This window comes from Corylus avellana, chromosome ca1 (assembly GCF_901000735.1).
Source record: "Corylus avellana chromosome ca1, CavTom2PMs-1.0".
NCBI classification, from domain to species: Eukaryota; Viridiplantae; Streptophyta; class Magnoliopsida; order Fagales; family Betulaceae; genus Corylus; species Corylus avellana.
The window spans coordinates 10,590,438-10,612,082 of record NC_081541.1 but is presented as its reverse complement, the minus strand read 5'-3'; the positions used below and the strand labels follow the sequence as shown (position 1 = coordinate 10,612,082).

Sequence of the window (21,645 nt, the reverse complement as noted above, 5' to 3'; positions counted from 1 at the left end):
TGATTACGCGTGGTACACACATATTGCAATACTTGAACGAATCAAAGAATGTTTTTAACTTGATAACTTTTACTCTTTATTGAGCATATATTGAACCCCATCTAATTATCACCTCTGCTTTCTTCCTAATTACTCCATCCAACAACAACAAACCTCACGTGTACTCTAATTACTCCATTTTCTTTAACATTTCCAATTATTTTCCCGACTAATTACTTATGAATTCTAGTTGTTTAGTTTTCTCCCAAGTTATTGATCCAATAAATCATTTCTTCTTTTATTTTTTTTCTCCTATATTAAATCGTATATGGATTACAATTGCAAATAAATTGGAGTAATGCTTGGAAGCATCACTTTTTTCGGAATTTATCTCAAAAAAAAAAATATGCGGGATGGCAAAATGGTAATATATAAGAGTAAATAATAAATGCAAAATTACTTTCTTTCTTTTTTGGGGAAACTTCACTTATCTCCCTTATACTTTCGCGCTTTTTGCAGACACTCTCCCATTGTTCAAAACCTCTAACTTTGGTGTATCAAACTTTCGTTTCCTTTCAAATACCCCCCTATCGTTAACTTTTGACATTTCTACCTCTAAATTATTTTTTTAAAAAAATTATTTTTTAATAAAAAATAAGGGCACGATTGTAATTTTCTACCCTTTCCGTTAGGATTTAACAGAAAATCCTAACGGAAGGGGCAAAGTAAAAGGAAACGAAAGTTGGATACATCAAAGTGAAAGGTTTTGAACAATGAGGAGGTGTCTGCAAAAAGCGCGAAAGTATAGGGGGATAAGTGAAGTTCCCCCTTCTTTTTTTTTTACCATCCCACGTCACTTTTTCTGAAAAAAATTGGAAAAAGGTGAAGCTCTCAAGCATTCCTCAATGAGATTGTCCCTTTCACATAAATTCCAATCCTTATTAGTTGCTATATTTACAGTAAGTATCTGTCAATCAATATTTGATTTAGAAAGTTTATTCACTATTTTTGCACTGGCTGTTAAAGAATACGAGTTACGTACTCTCACTTTAATGTTTTTGAACCTCTAAAATGGTGTGAAAGACGTATACCAATTTTATAAAAAGGGTCTTAAAGAAAGAAGGTATAGCCTTAGACCATCCGTCTCTCTGTGTGCCAGAGTCTCATTTGCCTATTATCTGCTTATAGCACCCCCCCACTCTATCTCTTTCTCTCTCTCTCTCTCTCTCTCTTGCCCTGAAATAGAGAAAGCAGAATCTGAATCTGCCCCAATTCAAGGACATGAAATTCGACATCAGCAGCAGCAACAAAGGAGGGAACAACAAAGGTGCCAAGGGAGGTGTTAGTAACCAGCCCAAAGGTGGGCAACCACCAAACCCGCAGCAGCAGCAGCAACAACATCTTCAGCAGCTTCAGCAACTTCAGCATCTTCAACAACTTCAGCAACTACAACAGATGAAAGGGTTCCAGGGTCTGAATCTGCCCCAATTCAAGGACATGAAATTGCCCGCCGCCAAGGACCAGGCCCCAAGCCAGAAGACAGTGAAGTTCGACATCAGCAGCAGCAGCAATGGAGGGAACAACAAAGGTGCCAAGGGAGGTGGTAATAACCAGCCCAAAGGTGGGCAACCACCAAACACGCAGCAGCAGCAGCAACATCTTCAACAACTTCAGCAACTACAACAGCTTCAGCAACTTCAGCATCTTCAACAACTTCAGCAACTACAACAGATGAAAGGGTTCCAGGGTCTGAATCTGCCCCAATTCAAGGACATGAAATTGCCCGCCGCGAAGGACCAGGCCCCAAGCCAGAAGACAGTGAACTTCGACTTGCCTGAGGACGATGATGACGAATTTGATGACGAGGATTTTGAAGATGACGAGTTTGAGGATGAGTTTGACGATCCCCATCATCCCCTCAATAAGATGAAACCTATGATGGGTAATGGTCAGAAGCCTAACATCCTCATTTATGTCCTGTGTTTACAAAAAATGTTGCCTTTTCCTTTATTCATAATTGCATTTGTTTTTTTTTCTAAAATTAAAAAAATAATAAAAAATGCTGGGTTATTTTTCCTTTTGTTGGGGGTTTTCACCACCGACATAGATGCAGAGCAGGGGAAGGTGACAGTCACTGGGAATGTAGACCCAGCAGTTCTCATCAGGAAGCTTGCGAAATCAGGTAAACATGCAGACCTCTGGGGTGCTCCAAAGGCCAACAATAACAACCAGAACAACATGGCTAACCAGTTCAAGAACATGCAAATTGACAACGGCAAAGGAGGGAACAACAAAGGTGCCAAGGGAGGTGGTAATAACCAGCCCAAAGGTGGGCAACCACCAAACCCGCAGCAGCAGCAGCAACATCTTCAGCAGCTTCAGCATCTTCAACAACTTCAACAACTACAACAGATGAAAGGGTTCCAGAGTCTGAATCTGCCCCAATTCAAGGACATGAAATTGCCCGCCGCCAAGGACCAGGCCCCAAGCCAGAAGACAGTGAAGTTCGACATCAGCAGCAGCAGCAATGGAGGGAACAACAAAGGTGCCAAGGGAGGTGGTAATAACCAGCCCAAAGGTGGGCAACCACCAAACACGCAGCAGCAGCAGCAACATCTTCAACAACTTCAGCAACTACAACAGCTTCAGCAACTTCAGCATCTTCAACAACTTCAGCAACTACAACAGATGAAAGGGTTCCAGGGTCTGAATCTGCCCCAATTCAAGGACATGAAATTGCCCGCCGCCAAGGACCAGGCCCCAAGCCAGAAGACAGTGAACTTCGACTTGCCTGAGGACGATGATGACTTTGATTATGATGATGACGAATTTGATGACGAGGATTTTGAAGATGACGAGTTTGAGGATGAGTTTGATGATCCCCATCATCCCCTCAATAAGATGAAACCTATGATGGGTAATGGTCAGAAGCCTAACATCCTCATTTATGTCCTGTGTTTACAAAAAATGTTGCCTTTTCCTCTATTTATAATTGCATTTGTTTTTTTCTAATTTTTTTTTTTTTAAAAAAATGGTGGGTTATTTTTCCTTTTGTTAGGGGTTTTCACCACCGACATAGATGCAGAGCAGGGGAAGGTGACAGTCACTGGGAATGTAGACCCAGCAATTCTCATCAGGAAGCTTGCGAAATCAGGTAAACATGCAGACCTCTGGGGTGGTCCAAAGGCCAACAATAACAACCAGAACAACATGGCTAACCAGTTCAAGAACATGCAAATTGACAATGGCAAAGGAGGGAACAACAAAGGTGCCAAGGGAGGTGGTAATAACCAGCCCAAAGGTGGGCAACCACCAAACCCGCAGCAGCAGCAGCAACATCTTCAGCAGCTTCAGCAACTTCAGCAGCTTCAACAACTTCAGCAACTACGACAGATGAAAGGGTTCCAGGGTCTGAATCTGCCCCAATTCAAGGACCAGGCCCCAAGCCAGAAGACAGTGAACTTCGACTTGCCTGAGGACGATGATGACTTTGATTATGATGATGACAGATTTGATGGCGAGGATTTTGAAGATGACGAGTTTGAGGATGAGTTTGATGATTCCCATCATCCCCTCAATATGATGAAACCTATGATGGGTAATGGTCAGAAGCCTAACATCATGATGATGAATGGTATGATGAATGGAACTAATCCACAGCTCATGAACGCTCAGAAGGGTGGGAATGTTGGGGGTAATGCCAAAAAAGGTGGTGGTGGAGCTGTGCCGATTCAGGTGAATGGCATGGGTGGTGGGAACAATGACGGCAAAAACGGTAATCGGATTATGGGGGAAAGAAGGGTGGTGGAGGAGGAGGAGGAGGAGGAGGAGGATGAGGAAACAATCAGAATCAAGGCGGCGGCGGTGGGAAAAATGGTGGCAGAAATGGCGATGGCTTACCCCAAGATGCTAAAAATGTTTGATGTTTCCGGGCATTGAAGGGGCACAAGTCTTACGTTTGAAACCTTTATTTGGGTGTTACAAATTCCGTTCCGGTCCAGTTGAATAAACGTCATGGGTTGTTTTTGTTTTTTTTTGTTTTTGTTTTTTTGAAGGGTTGTTTTTGTTTTGTTTTGTTTTGTTTTTTTTTTTGAAGGGTTGTTTTTGTTTACATGTCCAGAAAGTTGACTGAAACGTATCTTTTATTGCTCTTGTTGTTGGTTTCATGTCTATGTTTATAAAACGTCTATGGAAACTTCTCTTTCAAATCTTTTTCATATTAAACTTCTTCCTCCACTTTAAATTTAAGCAATTTATTTTAGAAACAATTACTCTTATCATCTTCGTGTACACCGAAAGAGTTTAGGAAATGTCGTTTAATTTCAACTTCCAAATAAATATATTTTAGTTATTTTTACTTGAATTTGAATCAGTTGATCAAACACCGTACTCGAAGTCAACTTAACTTGTAGTAAAGTAGAAAATAAGCACATGTGAGTTTCGCAGATATGTCACGGGATAACACTCTGAATTCTATGTCAGTATTTGCTTTAGTCGGAAAAAGAATGAAACTCAGAAACCTGTTTTGTGAGAATTACAAGCGTTTTGTGAATGAACTCTTTTCTCTCTTTTTAGTTTTTAATTTTTTTTTTAATTTTTGTGAAGTGATTTTTGTTTACTGATTGTTTCAAAGAGAAAGAGGTCCAAGAATAACCAATTTGATTTCCTAAACTTTACTAAGTTAGGCTGTTACTTTCTCATGCTCCGAGAATATCAATACGTTAAGATACCCACCCCTATTACTTTCTAATCTGGCTTGCCTGAACACAGAGAAATGGAAGGATTTAGCTGGCCACGACTAGGGCTGTAATCGAGCTGAGTTTGGACGAGTTGGGTATGTTCAGGATCGGCTTATTCACACGAGCTCAAGTCGAGCTTTAGTCGGTACCTAAATCCTAGCTCGGTTCGACCCGCGAAGAAAAAAATGGTGTGCGAACTCGAACTCGAGCTCGCCTATTGGTTAAGCCAAGTGCCTTATCGAGTACTCGGCTCGCTTGGCTCGAGTACTAGACAAGGCTGGAATGTCGTCCCCCAGAAACACCCCACAGAAAACAGAATGACTAAAAAAATAAAAAGGAAAAATTACAGTTTACCCTCCAAAGTTGACAGCGCTTTTCAATTCAAACATCAAAGTTTCAATTTTTGCAATCCACCCTTACAAAGTTCCAATTTTTTTTTTTTAATTCGACCAATATCATCCCAAAATTTCCATATTGCCCTTGATTTTTTTTTTTTAAAAAAAAAATTTATGAAAAAAAAAAATTTGGGGGTGCAAAAATGATCAGATGAACAAAGTCACCCTGAATTTTTTTTAAAATTTTTTTATAAAAAATAAAAAAATAAAAATTAGGAGTAATATGGAAAGTTTTGGATAAAGTTGGTCAAATTGCAAAAATTTGAAACTTTGGGGGGTAAATTGCAAAAATTGAAACTTTGGTGTTCGAATTGAAAAACGTTGTCAACTTTGAGGGATAAACTGTAATTTTACCAAATAAAAAAATAAAAAAATAAGAAGAAGAAATCCGAATCATTGAGGAGGTAGAACATTTTTTTCTAAGAAATCCACTCTTGATGTGAGACAGCGATGGCAGTTCGGCGATGAGGGGTCCAGGAGAAGAGACTCAAGTGAGAACGAGATGTGCGATGGGGTGGGTTTTGCGCCGTCTGAGAGCAAAGTACAGAACTGGAGAAAGCAGCTACTGGTGCTAAAGTCTAAAGATAAGATCATAAGATGCAAGAATGAACGGCAAGGATGAAATGCTTAGATCTAACGATAAATTGGCCTTTTGGGAATATGTGACCATGTGAAGCTTTTGGGATGATGTGATCATGTGAGCGTCAAATTGGCCTTTTGTCGACAGAAACCATTAAAGTTACTTTTTCTTTCTTTCTTTTCTTCTCTTTTTTTTTTTTTGAGAAGCAAGTTACTTTTTCTTTTTTAATTCCGTTTAGTTACTTTTTATTTTTTTTATTTTTTTTGTGAGTTCGTTTAGTTATTTAGTATGCATTGATTGCTATTAGACTAATTAAGTAATATATTAGTATTGTTTTTATTGATCTGCAAGGACCACCCATTTAATATACTATTAGTAATTTAGTATATAGTATATAATTACCAACAAAAAAAAATGCTATAAGTTAATAGTTATTTTGATTAAATTGGAATAATGATTCCATTATTAAAAAATGATATACCTATTACTTTTCCCATAATACCCTCCACAAAAATGGATAATTATGCCAGTTGTTTCCATGTGTATATGGACATACGGACCAGATCAGGTCAGAATTCCACCATTTCACATGGCACATCAACAGCCTGCATTAAATGATAAGACAACATTTACCATTAACTATTATTAACTTTAGTAGTATTTTTAAAAAATTACTATAATGGGAACTATTTATATTAATTAATGACGTTAAAGTATTTTATTTAAAAAAATAATATTAAGTTAATAGTTGAAAAAATTATAGTTTATCCCTCTAAAGTTGACAGCGTTTTTTAATTCGAACACTAAAGTTTCAATTTTTACAATTCACTTCTCAAAGTTTTAAATTTTTGCAATTTGACCAATTGTATTCAAAACTTCCCAAATTGCCCCTATTTTTTTTTTGTTTTTTTTTGTCATTGTGCATTTATGCAATTTCAAAGCAATTTTTAAAGTTTTTTATAAAAAAAATTTACATGATGATTGATTATATAAGTGATTTGTCAATAAAATAAAATATCACTCGTTTTAAATAAGTGTTGCATACAGCATGGAATGTCTTTTCGTTACTAATTTTCTTCTGGTTCTATTTTCTGATTGACAGCATCAATATTTTCTACTTTGCCAAGGAAGAGGCGAACTGTAGGTTTGTTCCAGCACTTCCTGAAGTCTTTATGCCTGTGAGAATCCCCTTCCAGAAAGGACTTGGCCAGAAATTTGTTCAGCCTTCAGGAACAAGCATTGACTTAGGCTTCTTTGAGTTGGATGATCTCTCAAAACCATCGCCTGGAGAATATGTATTTCCTTTAGTAATATCTGCTGAAACATGTTTGCCGCCTCATTCAACTAAAGAGCATCTTGGTGAGCCTGTGCCCAATGCAGACCCTCATACACAGATTACTCGAGCTATTCTAGAGAAGAACAATGAAGAACCTTTCCGAGTGAGAGTTATTAAGCAAATATTGTGGATTGATGGGGTTCGGTATGAGCTCCGTGAGATATATGGAATAGGAAGCTCAGTAGTGGAAGACTTTGATGACAGTGACCCAGGGAAAGAGTGCGTGATATGCATGATTGAACCTAAGGATACAACTGTATTACCTTGTCGACATATGGTGAGAGTTACATCTGTATTTTCTTAATTACATTAAAACGTGACAATGATTAAAGCGAAACTGTATACCAGTTCTTCTGCACTCATAATTGCTAATGAGATAGTATGTTAATAGTGATGATCGGGAAGCCAAGTAATGTGGATGATTTGATTCCAATGGCATGAGCTTGAGTCTTTTGATCACCTGTTTACCCTTGATTGGATCCCATCTGTGATTGCTGCAAACCAACCAATTTCATGTTGGCTATGAGTTGTCAAGTTAATTGCAAACACATGAAGAGAGTTCTCACATTAGAGGTTGGGTCATTCATATGATACCCTGGCTTTGATTGTTTCCTTCATTTCCATTTTTCTGTTTGAACTGTTTCAAAGTTGTAGATCTAGCTCTTGAACGGTATGTGGTTAGAACATAACACACAGACACACACAGACCATCAGTGAAGAATTTTCAATAAGCAATTTACTGATGAAAACATACAAAATTAATTTGAGAATAGTGCGTGCTATTGATGGAAATATCCTTATGATATCTTCCCAGCGGGTGAAAATCTACTTCTTGTACATATTTTGAGTTCGTTGGTTATTAAGAGAGTGCAGGATAATTGCGCTCGAGCGCAGATCAGTCGCAGTTCCAGGATGCTTTCTATATCCGAGTGTGCTCAAACGCAGATCGAACGTAGATCGGTCGCAATTCCAGGGAGTTTTTCATACCCGAGTGCGCTTGAACGCAGATTGAGTGCACATCAAGCGCAGTTCCAGAAAGAGTTTTTTATACACGTGAACAACTGTATTTCTTTGTTGTAAATTTGTTGGTGATTTGTTATAATCAGTTGGAGTTAGTTGGTAGTTGTTAGAAGCTTGTTAAGCTTATAATCAAGTCTATAAATACTACTTCATGTAACTTGAAACACTTAAGTTGAATACATCAGAGAATTCATTCACTCTCTGTTTTTCATCTGTTCTTGAGTTTTCTTCCCTCTTATTTGCATTCTTTTGTAACGAATTGCAAAGTTTGTCATGGTATCAGAGCCATAATCACAACTGTGATTCATCTGCAATTTTCAGTTTATCTTCAATGGTAGACCTTCCATCGTCTTCTGCTCACCCACGTCCTCCCTCAAAATTTTCGATTTCCATGGAAAACCAACCTCCAAATAGTCACACTCGTCCAAACAATTTCTTTAATCCTTTTGCAAACACTCGCCCCATTGATCCTTTAAGCCCTTTGTTTCTCCACAGTGGTGATAATCCAAGGATTTTGTTAGTTCCTCAGCCATTGTCAGGAGAAAATTATAGCACCTGGAGCTGTTCAATGCTTGTTGCTTTGAGTGCAAAGAACAAGATGTGTTTCATTGACGGTTCTTTTCCTAAACCTTCAGTTTTTTAGAGTTATTACAATGCATGGGTTCGTTGTAATGATCTTGTAGTTTCATGGATCCTTAATTCTGTTTCCAAGGAGATTTATTCTACTGTCATCTACATTACTTCCTCTGAAGTTATGTGGCAGGATCTCAAAGACAGATACTCTCAAAGAAATGGTCCTCGTGTTTTTCAGTTGCAGAAAGCCATTTCCACAGTCACTCAGGAAAATTCCTCTGTAAGTCAATACTTTACTCGTATTAAGGCTCTCTGGGAAGAACTCAATAACTATAGACCTATTTCTATATGAAATTGTTGCCATTGTGGTCGTATGAAGTCCATACTTGAGCTCTATAGCCAAGAAAAAGTTATGCAGTTTTTGATGGGTCTGAATGATTCTTTTTCAACTGTTAGGGCACAGATTTTGCTAACAGACCCTCTTCCACCCATCAATAAGGTTTTTTCTCTTATTATTCAAGAGAAAAAAGAAAGGGAAATCATTGTCAATTCCCTTAGTCATGATACTTCTGCCCTCATGACTAGAACATATATACCTAACCCTGTTGCATCATCTATGCCTAACCCTGTTGCACCATCTATGCCTAATCCTGCTACCTCACCTATATACCATTCACATGACCATGCTGCCTACATGACCAAAGCCACTTCATCAGGGCCAAGGTTTTCTAAGCAGAACTTTAAGAAGGATTGCCCCATATGCTCTCATTGTGGAATAGCAGGTCATACTGTTGAAAAATGTTACAAGGTTCATGGTTTTCCACTAGGGTTTAAGTTCACTCGAAGCAAACCCAATTTTCCTGCTCCACATTCATCAAACGAAGTGTAGGGAACTGATTTGACCAAGGTTCAGCAGTTGAGTAATCCTCCTCTGGCCATGATCTCTGAGTAGTGTCAGCAATTGATGGAATTTCTAATCCTCCTCAATCTTTTGCTGCAAATTTTGTTGCTAGCACAACAGGTTATCTCCAACCTCTTAATCCAAAATTTTATGTTTTTTCTGCTTCATTTGTTAAAGTTGTATCACATTTCATATAACAACACATTTCTTGGATTATAAATATTGGTGCAACTAACCACAAGATTAGCTTTCCATAGGGGTGGGCACGGGTCGGGGAGGGTCGGGTATCGGTATTTTTTTTCACCTGCCACGCACAATGCGGGTTCTGGAAATTCCAACCCGCCACCTGAGTACAATGAAGAATATTCGCACTGGTTCGAGTGTTGCGGGGTGGGTTGTGAGGGTTTTGCGGGTTGTGTAGGTTGGGTTCTCTCTTCCTCAGATCCTCTCATTTCTTTCCTCCGCCGGCTTCTTTTCTTTCTTTTTCATTTCATCTTTTCTGCAGGTTTCTTCTCCTCCTAAACAAACACAAGTTACACAACCCCTACGTCAGAACCCTTGAATCAAACCTAAACCAAGGAACTTGGAATTAAATCTAGACGAGGGAGAAAAAAACCTGAAATTTGGACCAAGAACTTGAGATATCTTAAGAGAGAGAGAAAAACCTAGATCATGGTCTAGAGGTGGGAGCAGCGCAGTAGCCCGTGGCCTGAGGATGTCGAGCGGTGGCGTAGACAAAGAGAGAAGCAAACGAGAGATGGAGAGAGAGTCGCTAACGAGAAAGAGAGAATAGACCAGAGAGAGAGCAAGAGAGATGATAGAGAGCAGGAGATGGAGAGAGCAGAAGTGAGAGACGAGAGAGAGGAGAAACGGCACAAGAAAAAAATGATTAGAGTTAGGATTTTTTTGTTTTATACTTATGCGGGGTTGGGCGGGGCGGGGTGAGTACCCATAAGGAAAAAATTTCAAAACCCACAACCCACCCCACCCCACGTGGGTTGAGAGAAATCCACCCATACCCATAAAAAAAACACTTAAAATCCGCACGGGGCGGAGCGGATCGGGGTGGGGCGGGTTTTTGCCCACCCCTAGCTCTCTATCCCTTTTTACCTCAATTACTAATATCGTTTCAACACATGTGAAGTTAACAAATGGATCTATAGCTTCTATCACACACGTAAGTACTGTCAAACTTTCAGACAATCTAAGATGTTGTCTCATCTTCTTTGCTGGATATTATTTTATACAGAATTTGTACCATTGGAGAACGATTGGGGTGGGTAAGGAAGAAGCTGATTTATTTGTTTTGCTGCAAGAAGACAGGGTCTCTGCTCAAACCCAAGCTGCATCATTTCCTTCATTTCAACAACATGCTTCCTATAATTCCATCAAACAACCGTCACATGATGTTTGGCACTATAGACTAAGGCACCCTTCCATTTCTAGAATAAGGCTATTACAAAGGCATGTTCCTGAAATTTCTTGTACATCTACTAGCATTTGTTCTATTTGTCCAATGGCTAAACAACATAAACTTTCTTTCTCAGTCAGCACTTCTATTTCTTTGTTACCATTTGATCTCATTCATTGTGATATTTGGGGTCCTATGGCCACCAAGTCAATAAATTGTTCTGTTTTTCTTTCTTACAATTGAGGATGATTATTCAAGGTTTACCTGGGTTCATTTGATGCAACACAAACCTCAAACTAGTTTTATTATCAAATCCTTCATTCAACTTGTTCTCACTCAATTCAAAACAAAAGTCAAATGTCTTAGATTAGATAATGGTGCTGAATTTAAAATGAAAGATTATTTTTCTGATCAAAGCATAATTCATCAACTTAGTTGTGTTGAAACCCCACAACAAAATGCCATAGTTGAGAGAAAACACCAACACCTATTAAATGTTGCAAGAGCTTTAAGGTTTCAGTCTCATCTTCCTCTACAATTCTGGGGAGATTCCATACTCACAGCTACTCATCTTATAAACAAAATACCTACACCCCTTCTTTCAAACAAATCACCTCATGAACTGCTATATTCCACATTTCCATCATATTCTCATCTTAAAGTTTTTGGATGCTTAGCTTATGTATCAACTTTGTTTAGAAATAGAACAAAGTTTGATCCTAGAGCTATTCCATGCATCTTTATAGGATATCCATATGCCATGAAAGTATATAAATTCTTTAGTCTTCATGATCATTCTATCATCATTTCCAAAAATGCTATTTCCCATGAAACCATTTTCCCTCTTGCTTCTCATTTAGACCATTCATCATTTACTCTCCATGATGACATTATTCCTCCATCCATTCATTTTCCAAGTTCTGATTCATCTGATATATCAGAATTTGCTTCTAATCCAGCTGTATCCATTCCTTCTCCCATTTGTCAACCACAACCAGCTTTGTCAAGTCCATGTTCACAACCATTTATTTCATCATCTTCTGAACCTATTGCTTTAGGTTCAACACCTTCTGCAGAATTGCATTTTGAACTAAGTTCTCCATCTCATGATCCTAATCCTTCATCTAGTCTTAGTCCATCTTCTGTTCCTAATCAGATGTCTTGTCCATACCTTAGAAAATCCACTAGGATCAAAATCAAACCTAGTTACTTGCAGGATTATCATTGTCAACTGGTTTCATCTTCTCCATCCCAATGCACTGCAATGTCTACTCATTCAGGTAATTCTTATCCATTGTCTAATTTTCTTTCTTATGATAACCTGTCTTCTTCTCATAAACTTTTTTGCCTTAACACTTCACTCGACATTGAACCCAAGTTTTATCACCAAGTTGTCAAAGATAAAAATTGGTGTGAGGCAATGCAGGCTGAAATTTCAGCATTGGAAGCAAATAACACTTGGGTTGTTACTGTCTTACCTCCAAACAAGACTGCTATTGGCTGCAAATGGGTGTATAAGATCAAACAGAAATCTGATGGTAGTATTGAGAGGTACAAGGCTAGGTTGCCAAAGGATACACTCAATGTGAAGGGTTGGATTATAATGAAACTTTTTCTCCTGTAGCCAAGATGACATCGGTGAGGTGTTTCTTAGCTTTTGCAGTAGCTAAAGGATGGTTTTTGCACCAGTTGGATGTGAACAATGCGTTTCTGCATGGAGACTTAGATGAAGAAATTTATATGACTATGCCTCCTAGTTTTGGCAACAAGGGGGAGAATAAGGTTTGCAGATTAACAAAATCATTGTATGGTTTGAAGCAGGCTTCTCGACAATGGTTCTCCAAATTTTCTGCAACATTAATAGACCATGGTTTTACCCAGTCAAAGGCAAATTACTCTCTGTTTGCAAGGCTCCAAGGTTCCTCTTACATTGCTCTTTTAATCTATGTTGATGATGTCGCCATAGCCAGCAATGATCCTAAAGCAGTTGTTGATTTCATCATTATCTTGAATGATAGCCTTAAGTTGAAGGATTTAGGACCTTTGAAATATTTTTTAGGACTAGAAATTGCTAGATCCATTGATGGTATTTATGTGTGTCAACGAAAATATGCCTTAGAGATTTTTGAAGATTCAGGATTACTTGCTTCTAAGCCAGTCAGTTTTCCAATTGAGCAAAATTTGAAGTTGTCAAAAGATGAGGGTATTCTTTTATCACATTCTACTTCTTATAGGAGATTAGTTGGAAGACTTTTGTATCTCACCATCACTAGGCTAGATATAGCATACTCAGTGCAAATCCTAAGTCAGTTTATGGATAAACCAAGACAATTTCACTTAGATGCTGCTACTAGAGTTTTGAGATATGTTAAGAGTTCTCCTGCACAAGGTCTTTTCTTTTCAGCATAGTCTGATTTTCAATTAAAGGCTTTCTCAGATTCTGATTGGGCAGGGTGTGTTGATACTTGAAGGTCCATTATTGGGTTTTGCATCTTCATTGGTGATTCATTGATTTCTTGGAAATCTAAGAAGCAACAAACTGTGTCTAGATCTTCTGCTGAGGCTGAATATCAAGCCATGACTTCAACTTGCTGTGAACTCATGTGGTTGTTTTCTTTACTTAAAGATTTTCAGATTCCTCATCCAAGTGCTGCATTACTTTTTTCTGACAGTCAATCTGCTTTACATATTGCTGCAAATCCAATTTTTCATAAAAGGACTAAGCACATAGAGATTGATTGTTACCTCATTAGAGAGAAAATTCAACTGGGACTTATTAAAACGTTGCATGTTTCTTCTCAAAATCAGTTGGCGGATATTTTCACTAAGGGCCTTGGATTTAAGGACTTCAGTAGGCTACTCTCGAAGATGTCTATCAAGGACATTTGTCATCCTTGACAAATGTCCTTGAAGGGGAGTATTAAGAGAGAGTGCGGCTCAAGCGCAGATCAGTCGCAGTTCCAGGAAGTTTTCTATATCCGAGTGCGCTAAAATGTAGATCAAGCGCAGTTCCAAGGAGTTTTTCATATCCGAGTGCGCTCGAACGCAGATTGAGCGCACATCGAACGCAATTCCAGAGAAGAGTTTTTTATACACGTGAACAACTGTATTTCTTTGTTGTAAATCTGTTGGTGATTTGTTATAATCGGTTGGAGTTAGTTGTTAGTTGTTAGAAACTTGTTAAGCTTATGATCAAGTGTATAAATACTACTTCTGTTGTAATATATGTGTTACAAAGTATTGTTTTTTCTTTTCTTTCTTCTTAAGCCCTTTTATTCTTTGATTAATATCCAACTAGCTAGTAGTCTCTTAGAAATTATTATTGTGACTGTTTGGTCATTAAATACCATTTAGTTTCTCTATACGTTTTTTACCTTGAGTGGTTAAACCCATTGATTTTTCACTTTTATTGTTTATGACCGTTGGTCATTAACAATTCCATGTGTTTAATTCTTCAACAGTTTTGACCATTTACAAGGTTTTATGGCATTGTTCATTAATAAGCTTTTATGGTTTTTCTTCAATCATTGTTGACCGTTTGGTCATAAAGTCTTTCAAGACTTTAGGAACAAAAAAGTGTGAGCTTGCTTTATATATATTAAGCCAATTTTCTTTCTCTATGTGATATACAAAAAAAAAGAGCACTTGATATATATATTACTTCTATCTTTTCAATTATAGAATGGTTGTTCTACAAGAAAATATTTGGGTTGTTCTATTATTCTTCGTTCATGGAAGTGCGTCCTTAACGAAGGTAGACGCTATAGTCTAATCCTGAGAGGTTGCGTGTTAAAGGATCCGATCGCACCGAGTTATTCACTCCGGGAGGCACGAATCAACTTTTAAGGACAACGCTCTTGCGTGATTCTATAGCATTGTAAGATCTTTCCATACTTTACTTTTCACCTCTTGTAATGTATTTATTTTTATTGTTAATTTTCATAATGGTATTATGTTATATCAATGAGAATTTGTGCACCATCCAAAATTATTTTCAACAATCTTAAAGGTTGATTCGTGATAGTTGCACAAATATTTTGTTTAGTATCATAACAATAGTATTTAAACTTATGAGAAGGCAAATACTATAAGAGTTTGCGGTATGCAATTCACATATGAGAAAGATGAAATCAAATATTTGAGTGGAAAGATTTTGTATTCATTTATTAGAAAAAGAATTTAATTTCTTGTGTAGTTGTTGAAAATGAAAATATTTTGATTGTAAGAGTTTTCAATTATTTGAACTCAATTTATTGATTGTCAAATAATCTTTTATTGTTGGGTTACTATTCTTACAATAAAAAGAGTTAAGCATTTTTATGGATTTTTTAGAACTTAGCATTTTTTTTGTTATGTTGTGCTAAGCTTGGCTGGAAAACATCCATGTAAATTAATAATAATAATTGTGAGTGATTACTCATTTTTGTGATAGAGAAAATACATAGGTATTGCTAATTGTGTGCAGAGAATACCACTTTGCTAAAGATTTTTGCAGGTAAGCACATAGTAAGAAGAAGAAATGTGGTGCGTGTATTGAGTCAATTGGTTCTCACGACACCTAGTTGGTATATGGTGACGACAATCCATTTTGGAAGATCTTGGAGTAAAGCTATTGGCTCCGCTGTAAGTTTTAAACTCTGATTCATAGGTCTTATTTTTTAAGACATAATATACATTTCATTTATGAAAATGAAGAAAAAAATTGAAGTTATGATGGTGCTCCTTGATTGAATTAAAGCTGGTGCAAAATTTTATAATTACATGAATTTTGTATATGATAAGTGGTGGCTTCTATTGATTCATCTATTTTAAAAAAGAAATAGTATCTAGCATTTATGTTAGCTATGACATGCTAGATTAGCATAACCACTTTAAGTTATTTGGTAATTCCTTATATATATCATTCAGCTTTCAAATTTCTCTAACATGATGGTTCAAAATAAAATATATGTGATTATTGAGGTTCATTTGATACATGATAAATTTATCATATCATAAAAATGATATCATTGACATATTTATTAAAATGAGCCAATAATAGTTGATTATTATTTGGCTGAGCTTGATACTTTGCATATTTATTGGGGCTTTAGTTAAAAATATTTTATTTTTAAAATCTTGATAGAACTTGAAATATGCAACCCCTATATATATAATATATAAGGATTATGTTGAAAAATCACAAGTGGTGATTAGTATTTTTAAAACATCTTTAAAACTATCAATTGACAAAAAAGAAAGAAGAGTAAATGATAGATCATACTTAGAAAAATGGGCTCATAGAAGTTATTTCTTAAAGTTCTTGTGAGCTATTAATGGAATTTTATTTTCTTGTGATTACTTGATTTATTTTATTCGGTATGATAGATTTATACATGTAAATCTTGGTGACACCAAGAAAATGAAAAGAACTGATGAATGCTATGATTGTCAATTTTTGGGCTATCCACCAAAGTGTGGGGGGAACCCTTTATTTTGTTTGTCATATTCATAAGCATTGTTTGAAATACCTCGAAGTGTGGGGGTATTTGACAAATGTTATGTTACCCAAACCTAAAATGAGGAAACTTAGTTTTAAAACCTATGATTGTGATTTTAATGGTTTTACATGTAATAGTTCATACTATAGATTCCCTACTATCAAGAGTGATAAGCTTACAAAAATATTATTGAATCTAAAAAAAAGTTATTATCTTTGAGCATGTGTTCCTTTGAAAAATAAGGAAAAAAATTATTTCATGATTTTTTGGTGCTTCTAATAAAATTGTTGATGATGTGTAAGAATTGAGAAGAAGCAAGCGAGCTAAAACGAAAGGAATCTCGGTATGGATTTTATTGCTTATATTGTTGATGATGATCCAATATGTTATGGTGAAGCAATTAAATCTATTTTTGATGCATTTTATTTATTTTAATTTAATTGGTTAGAAGCTATAAATAATTGAAATCAATTATGTCTAACCATGCTTGGCAACTTATTGAGTTACCTCCTAAGACCAATTCAATTGGTTATAAATAGGTGGTTAAGAATAAGCTTTAACCGGATGATACAATAGATAAGCACATGATAGACTTGGTAGCTAAAAGCTACAAGTAAATTTATATGTTGATTATTTGATACTTATTTTCCGGTTACTAATATTGCATCTTTTAGAATGTTATTTGCCATTGCTTATATTTATAAATTTGTTGTACTTCAAATGGATGTCAAAGTTATTTTTCTAAATGATGAAGAGATTTATATGGAGTAGCTCGAGGGACTAGTAATTCCCGGTCAAGAACATAAAGTGTGCAAACTAGTGAAATCCTTGTATGGATTAAAGCAAGCTCCTAAACAATGGCATGAATAATTTGACAAGGTGATGTTGTCTATTGCATATTTGATTAATGGTGCAAGTAAATACATAGCAAATTTTACAACAATGAATGTGTCATTATTTATTTTTTAATATATTGATAACTTGCTTATTTTGAACTAACATTGATGTTGTGCATAAAGTTAAACTATTTCTTGCATCTAATTTTGATATGTAAGACATAGGTAAAGCTAATGTCAAATTGGACATTAAAGTTATTAGGGATAATGATTGCATTATTTTATCTCATACATATTATGTTGAAAAGATGCTTAAAGGATTTGAGCATTTTTATTATCCACCTATGTCTACACCATATGATAAAAAATACACTTGGTTAAGAATCATGGTGATGGTGTTATTGCAAGAAAAATATGCACAAATCATTGGTAGCTTGATGTTTGGACAAACTGTATATGCCTTGGTATTACATATATTGTTAGTAAATTGAATAGATATACCCATAATCATGGTATTGAGCCATTGTGATGTGATCTCTAAATTGTTGAGATTCTCAAAGGGCACAATTAATTTTGGTTTGTCCTATTGTGATTATCCTGCTATATTGAAAGGAATGCAACTGCATTATTGATTCAGATGAGCAAAGCCTACTAATGGCTATTATGTATTTACTCTGGCTGGATGAGCTATCTCTTGAAAGTCCTTAAAAAGACTTGCATAGCAAGGTTTACTATGGAGTCAGAGTTAATTGCCTTGGAGAAGGCATGAACTGAAGATGAATGGCTAAAGAACCTATTGGTTAATTTATTTAATTTGCCTTTATATGCTAACATAGCTAGATCTATGTGTTTATTGCGATTGTCAGGCTGCCAAAACTCGAGTAAAGAAGTTATAATGAGAAAGTGCACAATATTGTGAGGCAGCTTATTGAGACCGGTATATGTCCATGGACTTTGTGACGTCATAAAAGAATTCTGCAGAATCTTTGACCATGCCACTAGCAAGAAGACTAGTGAGAGAAGCATCAAGGGGGATAGGACTGATATCCAAATCATGACACTGTGATTAATACCCAACATCTGTGATTGGAGATCCCATGAATGAGGTTTAATGGGAAACGAAGTCATAAGTGAAATGAGGTATGGTACTGTTAATTTATGTTTATTAACTATCTTGTTGGGAAAATTAGTGATGAGTCTATCCCTATGATGTAAGACAGTACAAGATGCAGAGTGATTAAGGATGAGCTTAAAGCTCTTAATGGATCCATAATCCCTACCTGTTGGGATGGAGTGTTCCTTGCACACACTCTTGATGGATACCACCTATATGAGTATGGAGGTGCTATCTCCTATGAAACTTGGGTAGGTCTCTAGAGCACTCATGAAAGCCATTTTATGGTGTAATAACAAAAGATGCAGAGTGAGTAAGGATGAGTTTAAAACTCTTAACGGGTCCATAGTTCCTACTTGTTAGGATGTGATGTTCTCTGCACACATTCTTGATGGACACCACCTATGTGAGTGTGGAGGTGGTGCCGCCTCCTATAAGACTTTAGCAAGTCTCTAGAGCACTCATGAAGCCCAGAGGCGCATAGCCTGTATAAGGCGCCAACCCGCTATAGAACAACCCAATTTTCTTGATTTGATTTTATTTGACTTTTTGTTTATTTGATTTGATTTAATTTTTTGTAATTGGAGAAAGTTATGTGGATGATAAGTTTGTTTAACTTGTAGATTTGGTTAAAAAAGTTTAACTCTACTACGATTCATTAAATTCCTACTTATTTATCCTAGGTGCGGTTAAAACCTTCGAGTACCACATCGATGCATGCTTTCAATCTCATTTTATTTTAATGTTTGTAACATGTGGGGGATTGTTGTAATATATGTGTTACAAACTATTGTTTTTTCTTTTCTTTCTTCTTAAGCCCTTTTATTCTTTGATTAATATTCAACTAGTAGTCTCTTAGAAATTATTATTGTGACCGTTTGGTCATTAAATACCATTTAGTTTCTCTATACGTTTTTTACCATGAGTGGTTAAACCCATTGATTTTTCACTTTTATTGTTTATGACCATTGGTCATTAACAATTCCATGTGTTTAATTCTTCAACAGTTTTGACAATTTACAAGGTTTTATGGCATTGTTCATTAATAAGCTTTTACGGTTTTTCTTCAATCATTGTTGACCGTTTGGTCATAAAGTCTTTCAAGACTTTAGGAACAAAAAAGTGTGAGTTTGCTTTATATATATATATTAAGCCAATTTTAGAGCACTTGAGAATATATATATATTACTTCTATCTTTTCAATTATCAAATGGTTGTTCTACAAGAAAATATTTGGGTTGTTCTATTACTCTTCGTTCTTGGAAGTACGTCATTAACGAAGGTAGACGCTATAATCGAATCCTGGGAGGTTGCGTGTTAAAGGATTTGATCGCACCGAGTTTTTCACTCTGGGAGGCACGAATCAACCTTTAAGGACAACGCTCTAACATGATTCTATAGCATTGTGAAATCTTTCTATACTTTACTTTTCACCTCTTGTAATGTATTTATTTTTATTGTTAATTTTCATAATGGTATTATGTTATATCAATGAGAATTTGTGTACCATCCAAAATTATTTCCAACAAGTTCATGTAACTTGAAACACTTAAGTTGAATACATCAGAGAATTCATTCACTCTCTGTTTTTCATCTGTTTTTGAGTTTTCTTCCCCCTTCTTTGCATTCTTTTGTTACGAATTGCAAAATTTGACATTGGTACCAGTTGTGATTGTTTATGTACCATGAGCTGGTATAATTTTCTCTTTTCCTTTACTTTTCATGTTCAAAACCTCAGTTGCTTTGTTCTGAAGTTATATATCTGGCATTTTTCAGTGTATGTGCAGCGAATGTGCAAAAGCATTGAGGATGCAATCAAATAAGTGCCCAATATGCCGTCAGCCTATCGAGGAACTTTTAGAGATCAAGATAAAAAATGGTGATCAGTAAGAGATTCTCTTCTTCATACTAAAGTTGGATTGCATGGTATGGCTGTCAACTTTTTTTTCATTTGTATGTGTTGTCACTATATCTCTCCATATATATTTTTCCTTGTATCATAAAAATTGTAACAGAATTTAATTTTCATCTGATGTTTTGTTGACTTGCAGTGTATGCGTTTGTGAATCTGTAAGTATTCAACAGTCTTGGCAACAGGCCATTTGTCTAGTTATTGTAAGATTTTTTTGTTTCTTTTTTTTGAAAAGCATAATAAAGGGTATGGTTATGAACTGCATAATCCCACTAAGTTCCCTCCCCCGAAAAAAAAAATCAAACATTATTTCATGATGTCTTAAAGTTTTCGAGGTCTATATGATATCCTTCCGAAGTGTAAATTCCCTTCCATTTGATGTTCTTTACCCTTTCTGGGTAAAAAAAAAAAAACATCTCTTGGCGCTGCCCCCTCCTTGATTGAACTTTTATTCATCAGTATATCTGTGGATTAGTGAGTGGTTTGGAAAGTCAAAAAGCAAGAAAATATGACAAGTTAACTGGATGAACAGTCATAGGTATTGAGTAAATGCCTGTTTCCGCTCGATTCGCCTATCAACCTTCTCATCCCAATAAGGCTAATGGGTGGCTCGCACCTCGGCCACCTGTGGGCCCAGCAGTTGAGCCGCCGCGTTACGTTGAGCATCAGAGCGCGAAGAAGGTGAAGAATGATGTGAATGTGCATAAGGACACCTTGCGGATTGCGGTCGATGAGCAGAACCCAGATCACTTTCGTTTTCGATGCCATGTATGATGGGAGGTGAGGGAGTTCTTTGTCTTATAGATATGTTATGCTTCAAGTTCGTGAATTTTACTGTGTTTTCCCTTTTATTTGGTGCTACATAATGCATGCGTATTAGGGTAGTGAGTAAATTGGTATGAGCGTTTATAGGAGATTTCTTGAGTTGGGTTTTTGTTATATGTTAGATTAGAGACTGTTAGCTTTGTTTGGTTGCTGAAAAAGTTATGGGAAAAGAGAAAAATGGAAACGAAATTTTGGATCTTTCAAATGTCATTGTTTAGAAATATGTTTGTTAATCGTTAAGAAACATAAGCAATAGAAAATATCAAAACTCTAAGAATTTGTCTTTTTAATCTTTTATTTTCCTCCAGTACTCTAACCAACCAACCAGATGGATGCTATGTGTTTTAATTAGGGAAGATGAATGAGAAAGGGGAAAAAAGAAAAAAGAAGAAGAAAATTAACAGGAAAGAAGAGAAGCATTTCCAGGGCACCGAAAACAGGAAAAATACCAAAAAGAAAAAAAGAAGAAGCATTAACTAGTATGCAATAATAAATTTAGGGGTTGATGGGAAACCTTCTAATCTGGCTTGCCTGAACACAGAGA

At 36.2% G+C, this 21,645-nt stretch overlaps 2 protein-coding genes across 5 annotated transcripts; both read left to right on the top strand.

The window, feature by feature from the left end:
* The first annotated feature begins 1,072 nt into the window (after positions 1-1,072).
* Positions 1,073-4,189, top strand: LOC132189322 (uncharacterized). 4 transcript variants are annotated; one of them, XM_059604036.1, is made up of 3 exons: positions 1,073-1,921; positions 2,093-2,902; positions 3,038-4,189. In XM_059604036.1, the coding sequence occupies exons 1-3, from the start codon at positions 1,261-1,263 to the stop codon at positions 3,916-3,918; spliced, it is 2,352 nt and encodes a 783-aa protein (XP_059460019.1). In that variant the 5' UTR covers positions 1,073-1,260; the 3' UTR covers positions 3,919-4,189. The 4 variants fall into 4 exon arrangements, with proteins under 4 accessions (XP_059460019.1, XP_059459992.1, XP_059460010.1 ...); XM_059604009.1 differs by having other exon boundaries at positions 1,073-1,927; positions 2,087-2,902; XM_059604027.1 differs by having other exon boundaries at positions 1,074-1,921; positions 2,087-2,902.
* Positions 4,190-5,615: 1,426 nt separating this feature from the next.
* LOC132179247 (probable E3 ubiquitin-protein ligase LUL4) lies at positions 5,616-20,434 on the top strand. The gene is made up of 3 exons (XM_059591967.1): positions 5,616-5,725; positions 6,796-7,306; positions 20,141-20,434. The coding sequence occupies exons 1-3, from the start codon at positions 5,616-5,618 to the stop codon at positions 20,252-20,254; spliced, it is 735 nt and encodes a 244-aa protein (XP_059447950.1). The 3' UTR covers positions 20,255-20,434.
* The last annotated feature ends 1,211 nt before the right edge of the window (positions 20,435-21,645 follow it).

Coding starts and splice junctions, on each gene's coding strand:
- LOC132189322 (XM_059604009.1), top strand. CDS start 1,261: ATGAAATTCGACATCAGCAGCAGCAACAAAGGAGGGAACAACAAAGGT. Junction 1,928..2,086: donor GAAACCTATGATGGGTAATG/GTCAGAAGCCTA, acceptor CCACCGACATAG/ATGCAGAGCAGGGGAAGGTG. Junction 2,903..3,037: donor GAAACCTATGATGGGTAATG/GTCAGAAGCCTA, acceptor TCCTTTTGTTAG/GGGTTTTCACCACCGACATA.
- LOC132179247 (XM_059591967.1), top strand. CDS start 5,616: ATGTGCGATGGGGTGGGTTTTGCGCCGTCTGAGAGCAAAGTACAGAAC. Junction 5,726..6,795: donor ATAAGATGCAAGAATGAACG/GCAAGGATGAAA, acceptor TCTGATTGACAG/CATCAATATTTTCTACTTTG. Junction 7,307..20,140: donor TATTACCTTGTCGACATATG/GTGAGAGTTACA, acceptor GGCATTTTTCAG/TGTATGTGCAGCGAATGTGC.